This window comes from Urocampus carinirostris, chromosome 3 (assembly GCF_059441175.1).
Source record: "Urocampus carinirostris isolate Australia breed hairy pipefish chromosome 3, RoL_Ucar_1.0, whole genome shotgun sequence".
Classification (NCBI taxonomy): domain Eukaryota; kingdom Metazoa; phylum Chordata; class Actinopteri; order Syngnathiformes; family Syngnathidae; genus Urocampus; species Urocampus carinirostris.
Genome location: NC_142351.1, coordinates 41,664,177 through 41,677,427, shown reverse-complemented (window position 1 = coordinate 41,677,427; position 13,251 = coordinate 41,664,177). Strand labels below are relative to the sequence as shown.

The 13,251-nt window shown below is 37.5% G+C and overlaps 1 protein-coding gene across 1 annotated transcript in view; it reads right to left on the bottom strand.

The window, feature by feature from the left end:
• sema3h (sema domain, immunoglobulin domain (Ig), short basic domain, secreted, (semaphorin) 3H) overlaps positions 1-13,251 on the bottom strand; it is an 82,596-nt gene that overhangs the window by 47,802 nt on the left and 21,543 nt on the right. The window contains exon 2 of the mRNA XM_088331902.1: positions 2,595-2,749. Coding sequence (XP_088188028.1) covers positions 2,595-2,749 — 155 coding nt within the window. The remainder of the gene's footprint in view (positions 1-2,594; positions 2,750-13,251) is intronic.

Genomic DNA, 13,251 nt, shown 5'->3' with positions numbered 1-13,251 from the left:
CTTGACTTGAAAAGCGCTATACAAAAGCAGATCATTTCATTTCATTTAAAAAAAAAAAAAAAAAGACTGAATATATGTCTTTTGTTAGTCTTTCTTTTAAGGGCCAGGTTTTTTTCCATCCAGGGAAAACTCCTCGATCACTTGGACAGCTTGGTGATCCGAGTAACAAGATATCCGATTAAGGATCTGATTATCATAGATGTATTATTCCTTTGAACTTGAATAAAGCCGTTGATTTCAGATTCTCTGAATTACAGAACATCGGATTGGTTACTTTCCTAATTTAAATTACCTTCTTGTCATTCATTTGAATTACCATTGAAATTTGAAGTTTATTGTTATGTGACTTTAAATTCTGACAAGAAAACAGACTTAGGGTCGATTCTAAAATCCTAATAATAGGTTCATCAACTGAAATTAGAGTATATGACCGTCAATTTAACTCAAATTTAAATAAAACATGGTTAGAAAACCAAGATTAATGGAACCTGGGATTTTTCATCAAACATGTTGAATCAAATAAGAACGTTATTTTGCTGTAATATATGATAAATGTGGTATGTTGTATAGTCCAATTTTATCAAATTGCCACCATTTCTCAAAATTAATTCTGACTCTAATGCCTATTGGTCTCAATCTGGTATTACCATAAAGAAGTGTCAGATTATTAATTGAGTTTTTTCTTATCTCTATCCAGCAGTTAGTTATTTGATAAACAAAAACATGTTGGAAATTGTTTTCATATGGCACCATTTGGGGAAGGACTGTTGGGTAATTTTGTAGTTATTTGAGTTACTTTACTGTGCAAGAACTTCACCAGACCCCATCAAACACATTTGTACTAGGACAAAGATTAAATGCTCTTGGGTGCAATCTATCAGTTATGACCCCCCAATTCCCCCCCAAAAAACCTATGCCATCATTTTATTGATTTCCAACTAAATGAGGCTGTGACAGTAAAGGTTAATAATTTTTTTTTACTTTAGTCTTACTTCGGAATGAGTGTAATACTTTGTAATACTCTAATACTTTTTTCTCATTGATTCTTTGTACTGATATCTGGAGGAATCTCCTAGTGCAAAAACAAATGTAAACATAAAAGTAATTTCGAATTGTATTCCTCTTAAACAAAAATCTCAGAGTAGAAATCATATATGTTTTCATATATATTGTGTTTCCATGTCACCAATTAGTTGTCTTGAGGGGAAAAAATATTGAACATAGCCAAAAATAAACAAAATATGAAATAGTATGACATAGTATATTATCAAATTATAAATTGTGGAAGATAATGAAGAAGTTCCTTGTGGAAAGTGTGTCCACACAAACATACAGAGGGATTTCCACTTGTAGGTATTGTAGATTTATACTACCGGATTCCTTTCCACTCACTATTGTGCATCCATGTGTGACTGAAATAATCCACCCAAAAACACCTGCTGAATCCCAGTGATGTGCTTGTAACAAGTTATTAAAGATGTTAGTATCAGTGATGTAATATGTTTGATTCAATATTGCAATTTTTAACAATGATTTAGAAAGTTGGCTTAAGCACGGACAACCAATGAAACTCATTATTGCAGGGTTTGGGAACATATGGCTTTTACCATTTCCTGGATATTCTTTTGAGCGTAGTTTGGGCAAGTTATGAAAAAATTATGAATGATAAGCAATGCGTTTGACAATTGAATATGAATGTTTGTAAATTTCAAAGATGTCCAAGATTTTCATCCATCAGGGTACGTACGCCTTTTTCATGGCCTAATTTGAGTACTTTTGAAGCACTTTCAGAGCCAATTTTCCAATGTTTCCAGTACCCGGCATTTTCAATCTCTTCACCTGTCCTCTTGGGCGTAATCCGTAGAGGGGCAATGACACTTTGCATGACAACACCTTACAAACTCATGCCAGCTGCTGTCATGAGGGAAGAAGAAAAGAAAAGGCGCCGTAGATGGCATGTCGGCGTAATTTTTAAGCAGACTTCATTGATTTTTCCTTATTTAATGCGTCGTCTTTCGTGTCAGGCTGTAGAGAAAAATGGCAACAATTTCAAGCATTTACAAGCACTTTACCCAAAATTCAAGTATTTTTTTAAACCTTTTATGGATTTCAAGCACCCATACAAACCCCCATCTATAAAACAGAATTTATGTTGAATACTTACCTCTTGATACCGAAGACTAAAACCTAATGAAAAGTAAATAGATGGGTATCTTTTTTGTATTTCGAAACATTTTTACGACAGAACTTTGCTCGCACATTGTTTTGAAACCATTATTTACGACAAAAATAACAATCAAATGAGATAAAGAAGAATTAGCTTTTGTCTGGAGAGACAGTAAATTGGCTTTGTTGAAAGATATAGCTCTTGAGCAACAAAAAAATATATTTTTCTTTAAGGACTCTTTGAGTCCAAAAGGTTCCCCACCCCAGCATTATAGGGTATTTCTGTCTGCATCTTGATTAAACCCACATCAATTTAGACAGATTGAAACCTTTTTGAAAGAGGAAGATGCTCTTGCCCATGGTTCAGGTTCGCTATGATTTTAGGTAGTCCCATTGTCATCGTTACACTTTGCTTAGTGTGCACTAACCTTGCGGGGGTTCTGTGTAATGTCATCCATGCTAGTCGACAGCAGGTTATCTTTCATGGCCACGAAGAGATGCAGCCCATTTTCATCAGGTAGAAGGGAGTGCAGGTTTCCTCCCTCCAGGGGCAGTGTCAGCAGTCGGCCATTCCTGATTAACTCTATTGAGGAAAGACCACATGTGGTAAACCCAATGGACAAGATGCCACCAACTACTGTTACACTACTTTTTTATTATTTCCCACTAACCACCATTTCTTCACACATTTTTATTTTTTTTAAATCCTAACATTTCCCCAATACTATGTTAAGTAAGAATTTGCAGTGATGAGACAAGGGCTTCCATGTCTTATTTTTGAATATTTATTTAATTATAAATCACATGATGAAATTCAGATTTAACAGGTTTTGTAACCAGACCGATTTGCCTCTGCATACATTGCAAACTCCACATAAATGCACACGTGTTTTTACTGCCAGTGCAAAAGCTCAGAACTTTGAATTATGCATAGAACATGTTTTACCAAGTTAAGTCAAGCGAATGTTCTTGTAAATTTGCACCAAGCATGAAAATTCAATTCTGTTTAACTCAAGTGTGTTACTTATTACATTTCTATGTAATGCAATATTGCATTTCACAGCAGATAAAAGGAATGTGGAATCTTGAGAGGAATAAAATTGAAAAAGTTGCATAAGTGATAGAGATTGATTGGTTTAATATGGAGGTAGAAAACAAAGATGATACGATGCTTTTTGTACTCCAAAAAGTTCCCCTCTTTGAATCATTTGAAGTAGTGTTGTTGTCTTTGGATAGACAAGTATATCTCTCAATCTCATTTGAAGCATTTGAAAAGAAAAACCTTTTCACGTTTCTGCACAGTGCGTCTATAGGTTCACTCTCTCTCTCTCTCTCTCTCTCTCTCTCTCTCTCTCTCTCTCTCTCTCTCTCTCTCTCTCTCTCTCTCTCTCTCTCTCTCTCTCTCTCTCTCTCTCTCTCTCTCTCTCTCTCTCTCTCTCTCTCTCACCTTATTTTGTCATTCACTTCTGTGTTCAATTTCACTTCTCGCAGTTATGGGTTCATGTCCTGATTTCCCTCCTATAATGACTCTCCCTCGTCTCTGTTCAGGAGTCTGTCCACTTGGCTTTGTGCGAGTTCATTGTTCTCCATGTCACGTCCAAGCACTCTCATCTCACTCTGAGTTACTAGTACCGCCTGACATACTATTGATGTTGCCTCCACTGCTTCGGTTTACTGACCGATGGTTGCCTTGCCAATGACTTCCTGAGTACCGAACATGGCCCGTATAAAAGACCACCACTTACTGTTCTAATCTGTGTTTCTGCACTTTGCTTCCTCACCACCACAAGTGGGACAAACTAATAAAATGTCTTTCTTCATGCAAAACACAAATTTGTTTGGAGTTGAACACTAAAAAGGGATACCACTGGCATATAAAAATCAATATTGATCCCAAAATACACCAGATTCTGCAAGATAAAAACCAGAAAATTACCTGTGATAATACAAAGGTCTGACCGACCTCATTTGCATTAATAAAAAATAATGCTCTATAATCCAAACATTACCACATTCACAGATATCTTATCATAAGACCAGTGCTTTTGAAACTAAATTGAACATGTGAACATAAAAATAAAATTGTCATTGTTATTCATCTTAATTGTTTATCTTGTTTAAATTAATGTTGTAATCATTTGGCTAAAATTCGTGATACCTGCAACAAGAAATTCTTGGGCTGTAAAGGAGTCATCCATTGCAAACTGTTTTAAAAGAAAATTGAAAATCCCATACCATCTGTACTCTTTCTACACACAACTGTTACCTTTTCTGTATACAAAACTTGTGAGTTTTCAATTGTTTTTGTCTAGGTCCTTGCCAAATAACCCTAGTGTCCAATATGGCGGAATGGCAAACTACCACAACACAGTCCAATTAAACCGCTACAAGCTGCGAGACCATGTGGGTTTGTTTACTCCTCCAAGCTGCGCTGAAATTGTGTCATTTCCCAAAGAAATAATAAGAGCCTGTGGGGGTCCCGCTATTTTCTTTAGGACCTTGATGGAACTTGGCTTGGGAAATGATCATTTGGTGAAATGGTTCAATTAAATCATTAAAAAGGTGTATCATTTTAAGTCATTTTGCTCATAAATGTAAGGAAAATCTCCTGTCACCTACATCTCAAGTGGGTTAGGGGGGTATAGGAGTGGGAGGCCAGTGTTTTAAAGGAACACGTTCCTGGAACGCACCATGCATTACTCTGCTACAAATTAAAAGAAGGTCATGATTTACAACAATTAGAATCACAATTGGTTGCTAACCGTTCCTCCTTTGATCATGTAATTATTTGCCCATATTTTGCCAGTAACATTTAAGAAGGGTAAGCATCGTACTACTGAAAACACTTACGATGGCTTCTATTCATTTAATACTGTGGCTTTTTGAAAGCAGCTTTAGGGAATTGGCTTCTATGAGAGTAGTATATATGTTAACTTGTAACTAAATAGTTACCTACAGAGTAACCCTTGACTTTTGGGTTTCACTTCTCTGGGGAGTAATGTAATTGCTTTTTAAATGAAGTAACTAGTCATTACATCTAATAACATTTTACAAAAAAGGCACCCAATACTGAAGGAGGCAAGGCATCAGGTGAGATTTAAAACAAAATGAACAGTAAAAAGTGACAGGTTAAAATAGAGGAACAGTTGTAAAGCCATTCTAAGATGACAAAGAAGAATGTCAAAACATGACAAGGTGATGAAACAGTGATGGATGGCATAGAGGTGGTTGAATATGAATGAGAGACCGCAGGAGGTGATTTTCAGCCATATAGCACAGTTGATGCAGGAGCAGATTGAAGCGGTGGGTAGATCGCATGGACAAATACAACCTGTGTGGCCATAATAAAGGGTAGCTGAGAGTAATAAGAGTAGACAAGGCGATTCAAAAATGGGTGGATTGGAAAGGACAAGGGGAAAAGATAAAAGCTGACATCAAAATAATGGTGTAATGGAATGATGAATTGTGACAAAAGCACAAAGTGAGCATTAAAAACAGACAAAATGAAAAAGACAGGAGAGAGGCGTTTAAATACATACATTATTTGCATATTAATGTTGTGACATTACGCAGTGAGGTGGAAAAAGTAATTAAGTAGATAAGTAAAAATGGCACAAACACTTTCTCTAACAAACACACATGCCTCAACCCTTCCAAATATTTAGTTCCAGGTAAACCAGGGATGTCAAACTCATTTCGCCTCCCGGTCCGGATCCAGATTTTGTGATCTGAGGCTAGCATGATCAGTAAAAGAATTACAATTCCAAATCCTTAGCTTTGTTTTTTAGTACTAAGTTTTACCACTCAGCCTACATTAGTAAGCTAGCCTACAAATTAAAATCAGGAGATGACAGAGGATCTTTTCTAAAAACAATACATTTATTCACAATCAATGGGGAAACGGATTTTCATGTTTGGCATTGAATGTGTCAAATGCTTATTTTAACAATTGAGTGAATCCAGTTTTACACCTGAACCAACTCACCACGCTATACAAACTCACACTGGCATTTAGAGGCCGGAGAGAGAATTTGGTAAGCATTTATTTAAGAAATCATTACTTTTGATAGAAATGATCGCGGGCAGGGGTCTCGAATGTGGTGACAGCGGGCACAAGGGTGTCTCTTAAGGACAGTTGAGGTACCCCCGGATCTGTTCTGAAAATAGCTCAGTGATTTTCGAGTAAAATTACTTTTTGGGGGGGATTGACATGAATCTATTTTTTGTTTTTTTTTGCAGACAAATTCTATTGCACGAAACTGTGAAAATATATACCTTGAGACTTATTTTAGGGAGTTTTGTTGCTGCCAAATGTTATGCTAAATGCACTATTCCTTTCATCCATAAACATTGCACTATTATTATAACTCGGGCCTGTCTTTAAGCACTACATTGTAAATATTTTTTCCTATTTATCCCGACATCTCTTTTAAGACTTTATTACATATTTACTCCGGAAAGCCATGTCTAATATCGTTGCATACAATGTTTTCAAAACGTTGATATCGATGACAAAGACAATTCAATTCAATTTAATTATAACATGATACGTTGTTATTTTAGAAATGCATACAAAACAGGGTGCCCTTTGTACTAATTAGTAACAAAATGGAGCTCTCAGCTTGAAAATGTCTGGAGACCGCTGACTTGGCACTAGAAACAAATGGTATTACTTAGCGGATCCGTGAAATAGGATATCTAAGCCAAAACAACCTTATATACTCCAAAATATATCTGTGCTGTTTGGTGCTAGTCTTATTGAGCCCAAAATCTAGCTGTCATGGTCGCCTTGGCGACCGGTCTGCCCCGCCCCCTGGGCACCAGCTGAAGCAGTTCAACTAATCGCGTGTCTGCTATTAATGGCTGGATTGTGGGCTTTGCGGGTGCTGGCTCATTATATACACATTGTCCGTTCTGTTATGCCTTGTCCTGTTTTGTTGAGTTGGAAGAAGCCTGTGTTTGCACGTTTTGTTAAAACCTGTTTGTTCTGTCTTGTCCCTGAGTTATGGACAACTTTTATTTTGGTAAATAAAAGTTTTGGATCGTCACGCAATTGAGTTCTCCCTTCCTGCCTCCTGCCTCCGTTCTGGTCCGGTCACCCCTTCCACTCCAACTCGTGACACTAGCTTTTTTTTTCCTAGCCTATTTATTCATTTATTAGATTTTCAATGGTAGTGTGGTGCTCAAAATGATTTTTTAAAATTATCTTTTCAATTGTAATATGCTGAGGGGAAATAATAGATGGGAAGTAATACAGATTTTGAGATAAAGCAATAAATAACATCAGGAAAAAAACGGCCAGTTTAGATAAAATGATATATGATTATTAAATAAATAAATGAAATTATCCAGTATTTCAAATTGTCAAAAAAAATGTATATAATACTTTTTTTCAGTTTCGAAAAATAATGAGATTATGATTTTTTTTCTCTTTAAATGGGGGAAATATATTTAATATACATAAAATACTTGCCAATTTGCAAAGTTACACACATCTGTGAAGTCTTATTTTTAAATATTTTCACTCTTGTTTTATCAATAAACAGTGGCAGTAATGGCAGTAGTTCAACTGCTACTTACACTTGTAACAGCAGAATAAATTGGGACATCCTTATGGTTGGATTTCTGGAAGTTGGATGGGGTTTAACATTTTTTTTTGTTTTTTTCCCCAGTTATAATAATATTAAAAAAGCCAGAGCACAGCTTCCCATTTCCTATTCAAGCTGTATTACTTATGAAAGTCGGTCCTTTCCCAGGGAACGTGGGACATGTTCCACATGCAAATATCATCTATAATTACAGCGTGTATGCCAAAAGACAAGAGCAGCATGACCTTGCTTGGTTCAATATAAGAGCTCAGCTTATCGGAACCTGAAACCCCTGAAATACCACGAGAGACAGAACAGATAAAAACAGATCATTGAAATCAAGTGAGCAAAGAATGCATTGTGTGACTAGTAGGGTGTACCGGTAGACATTTTGGTCAAGAGAAGGTTTTTGCATTTATGTCCTGACTCGTTTATTTTCATAAAGGCTCAGTAAAAGGCAAGGGTGACAGTAGCACAGCTGGAGCTTGGCCATATATAGTGCTGGTTACGCGGCCTGATAACTTTTACTGCTGTTTTGGGTGCATTAAATGCTGAAGCTTCGCAACATGTATTTGTCACTAAAGCTGAAAGCCCTTGTTTCCAACGGGGTAAGAGGGAGGTGATTGAATAATGTGAAGAATGTATTTGTTGTTTTGAAACAATGCTTTCTCTCTACCACAGTTCACAATTCACGAATCCCTTGACCACCAGGGTCGTCGAGGCACCACTGAGGATGGAACACTGAACAGCTATTTCCACTGCTGACAGTTCATGGCCTGAGTTTGGGTTGTGGCAAAGTTGGCAACACGTTATTCCTTGATATTTCGCCCCCTTTGGACTGTGCATTGGAGAATGATCTTGGCCAGGCATGATGTTCTTGTGACTTGAGCATACCACTGCAGTTTTATCCTGCGCACAGTTGACAACAGTTATCCGCCAGGTCCAATGTGCCCTCTGATGGTGTTGCACACTGATTAGTTATGTCACATGGGCCAGGTGCCTGATGACTAGAAGTTTTTTGTAGCATCGCATCTCCTTGTCCTGGATTTACTTTTCCAGTTCTGCTGTGATACTCCATGTCTCGCAAGCATAGAGGAGGATGGAAGTAACCAGCGCCTTCATGAGTCTGATCCTTGATTTCACTGCAATGTTCTTGTCTCTCCAGAGGGGTTTAAGTCCTTGAAGTGCTGCAGTCATTATAGCTATCCTGGCCATGACCTCTGGTTCTGACCGCTTTTCTAATATGCCATCCACAAGATATTTTAATTTGCTGACAGTTCCTGCCACTGGTAGTTGATGGTGACAATGATGACTTGGGGGTTGTTGGTCATTACTCTTGTTTTTTTCTGTGCTGATTTCCATCTGATACAGGGTTGATGCTTTGTTCTGGCAATTGAACACATCTCTGATTTACTGTTCTCCTGCAAGTCGGCAATATTATTAGCAAAACAGAGGTTAGTTATGTTATGTCCCCCAATTATGGCTGTAACTTCACACTGGTCCATGGCTTTAGTCATGATCCTCTCCAGGAAGATGTTAAATAGAGTTGGGGGTTTGAAACCACGCGACAATAGTACCATTGATTAGTCCCGCACTTATGGCATTGGTCAATGTTCTGAACTATTTTCGGACTCATGTTGTACTTATGCATGGTGGTCGACAAAACCGCTTGCCATACTATGTGCAGTGCCTTCTTAAAAAAGACGTGATAGAGGTTTCTCTGGTGTTAAAAGTTCTCTTTGGTGCTCCTTCTCTTCCTGAAACCTGCCTATTCATCAGCTTGGCTGCTAGAATGTTTTCAGCCTGTGGTTTCAGTCTGTCCGGTCGTACCTTTAGCATAACTTCATTTGCATAGCTTACGGTTACCTTAATGTTATCTTTAGAAATTATAACAAATTAGGAAATACCTGATTTGGATAACCAGTTCAATTTTGCCTGAGATTAACTGCATTGAGACGTTGAAATATAAAACCACTCGATCAGTGAATATTTTATGTGAAACTTACAAATTTATAACAAATTTTTGCAATTCATGTATTGAAATGTGAGTACATAGACTTTGATCAAATTACTCGTGTTTAACCATAGCCATGCTGAAATGCAAATGTATTACGTGATTCAAATATATAGGTACGAAAACACACCCTTCAGGTTCCAAAGAATTAAATCGGTGTAATAGCAGTTAGTGACTGCATTTAAATATTTGCATCTCATGCAGGTCAAATCTGTCTGACTGCATCCCAACCATCTGGCACTCTTCAACGTAAATACACAAATTTTGTCAACAATTTACGCCAGTCAAATACTTTCCAACTTGATCTTACCACCATGAATGACTTATTGAAAACGAATGCATTCTTTTCTCTAGCCTGTAAACACATGAACACAGTCACAACGCTTCTGACTCACTTGTGAAACCACCAGCTGCATTGAACCCCACCCTTACTCCTGGGGAAGTTGCCGTGGCAACAGTAGCCATACCGACATAATTTGTAGGAGGATGTAAGTGGTGGGTCGAAGGGTGTCTTTTGGCTTTTTAGCCCTTCAACCCTTAAAACAAAATGCACACACTCCAAGCATGGATTTAAGGACATTTCCCACAACAGCTGCAGGAATATTGAGCTCATCAGTAGAAAAAAACAACCAAACTCCGAACGGATAGGCCTTACTGGCAGGTGTCAGAATCTTTAACAATAACAAATATGTCCACAAAGAAAACAAACTTGGTAATCACAGTGTGGCAGAGCTAAACACGAGCAAGCCCGATGAATGCAGCCATTCTTATCAGCTTCAAGTTGACAGCGTGGTCAATGAGGGTCATGGCCTCTGATCTGAGCCAATTGCCCTCTGACCCCTGTCACTCCGAATCAAAGTTGGGATATAAAAGAACAGACGCACCGAGACATAATCCTAAAGGCCGCTGCCTAATAAGACATGCAAGCCCACAAAAGCCAGACATGCACAGTGTCAAACGCATGACTAACTGCTTCATATAATTTCAAGCTTCCATGACCATACTGTGAGTGCCCATGTGTAATCCCAGTTAAAAAATAATTCGAAAAAAATAAAATATAAGGATAATTTGACATTGAAATTAGATATTTAACTTTGATAGAATACGCATAGTAGAAAGTTTTTGATCATATACTGTAAATAAATAATCGAATTAATTATATGATTTTTATTAGCAAACAATGATTCGTTATTCCTTGTTTCAATAAAGTTTTGTAAAAAGAAAAACAACATCATAGACATCATATCAAGAAGCGATAGCACGTCTTTCGTCAATGCTCGCCTTAGGCAGAACATGCATGCCAGCGTAGATGACATACAGGACCTGAGATTATCAACAGCAATTATTAGCAAAACATTGCTTGGAAAACATTCCTTCCATTTCTTTGTTTTGACTCCAACCTATGCATTGTGATTCACAAAGGACAAAAAAACGTATTGAGACGATTTTTGGCCATGGTTTTCTCCCTTTCATTGTGTTGATATGGCAAAACGACCACTGAGCCCTTTAATGTTACCTGTAATGTGCCACAGGGCTCAGTACTTGGCCTCCTTCTTTTCAGCACTTATGTGCTTCCATTAAGTGATATTATTCACAAGTATAATATCTGTTTCCATTGCTATGGAGATGACACTAAATTGTATTTTCCAATGGAGGAATCTTCCCCACTAAATTTGTTGACCTGCCTCACTGAGATAAAAACAGGGATGTCAGTAATCTTCTTGCGCTTCAACTCTGAATAGACTGAAATGTTAACTATTGGCGCACTGTAAACTTAAGATGTGATTTTAAGGTTCTGTTAGTATTATACAAAATTATGCATGGACTGGCCCAATCATATATTTCAGATTTAATTTCCCCCTATGTTCCTGCTCAGAGCTTTCGCATAGTAAATGCTGGTCTAGTATGATACCAAGAGCCAAGAAAAGATCCGCAGGTTTGAGAGCGTTCTCCATTTGGGCCCCTGTGATCCGGAATGCTCTGCCCTTTGAGATTCGATCTGCAAGCTCAGTGTTGAAATCTAAGCTTAAAACGCACTTTTGGTCAATATCTTAAGAATGACCTATGTGTTATGTTGACAATGTCTTCCTTTTGTATGTTGAATCCCTGACAACATGCAGGGGGATTACATTATGTGCAGTCCCTTCTTTAGTATTATTAATTTTCCCCATGCAAAGGTTTTGAGTTTGTCCTTTCCCCCGTGTAGATTTTAGATCGGGAGTTGGTGTAGTCTGTTGTCTGTAAATGTCTGTGCAGCCCTTTGAGACTTTTTCTGATTAAGGACTATATAAATAAGAATGACTTGACTTTGCTCTTCACTGTGGACTGCTGAACTTTGATATTAAACGTGTGCTCGTAGCACATACCCATTTGTGTATTTGTGGTTCCCTGAACCAAACAACATCGAAATTGTGTAATACAGGTCTATAACTATTTCCAAGAGCCAAGAAGAAATCTGAAGGTTCAAGAGCGTTCTTCATTCAGGCCCCGGTGTTGTGGAATGCTCTGCCCACTGAGATTCGATCTGCGACACATCTTGGAGAGTACGAAGCAAGGGAGGAGGAAAACTTTGAGTGGTTTGAAGTCCATTGACAAAATAAATATGGAATGTCTCTGCTAAATGTTTGTTTGCAAGCTCTCTAAATCACACAAGACAATAAATATGAGTGTTACACTGATTCCACCATTTCTTCCATTTCTTTTTTATGCGGCTATTATTAGGCAGTTTTAAGTGGTCAGCCTCAATGCAAGTTTGTACAAACATTCGTAACCGCACAGTTACTTTTAGAGTAATTAGCTAATTTTGTGTGTCTGTAATCCGAAGAGTAGCAAAATTACTTTTTGAATAAAGGAACTAGTAACATTAATTTTTTTAGTAACATGCCTCACACTGCATACATCAGAAACAACAGAGGTGCCAAAATTAAGTGATTAGTTGACAAGAGTTCCAACCAACAAGTCATCAATAGGTTCCAATTATAAACTTACAATTGTTCAAAAGTTATGATTCCAACTGCTTGGTACTTTTTCTGATTCATATAGTCTTTAATGAAAACAGACAGATTATTCCTGGTGCTTAAAAAATAGATTTTCGTTTTTACGATAAGCTGCAAACATCTGCTTTTATTTTGGAAAATGATGACCTGACCAGTAACTGAAGAAAAATATTTCTTGGTCAAGGGGTCTTGTTTGCTTCCCAATGCTTCATTTTTTTGTCTTGCAAAAGACATGTTGCCCTCCCTTAAATCTGATTGTGGCTCTTTGTTTTATTACTATTACATCAGTGCAACAAACACGTTTGCACTTGAGCCATGTGGCCTCAAATGACAATCTTGGTTCTTGTTTATCGCCTTTTTGTTACAAAACAGATGTTGGGAAATAAGAACAATTGTCACTCTTCGGAATTCTGCAAGAACATGTAACAATGGTTTCAATTAACACTTCACACTTTGAGCTGTAGAACTAGCTCACACATGTGGGGAG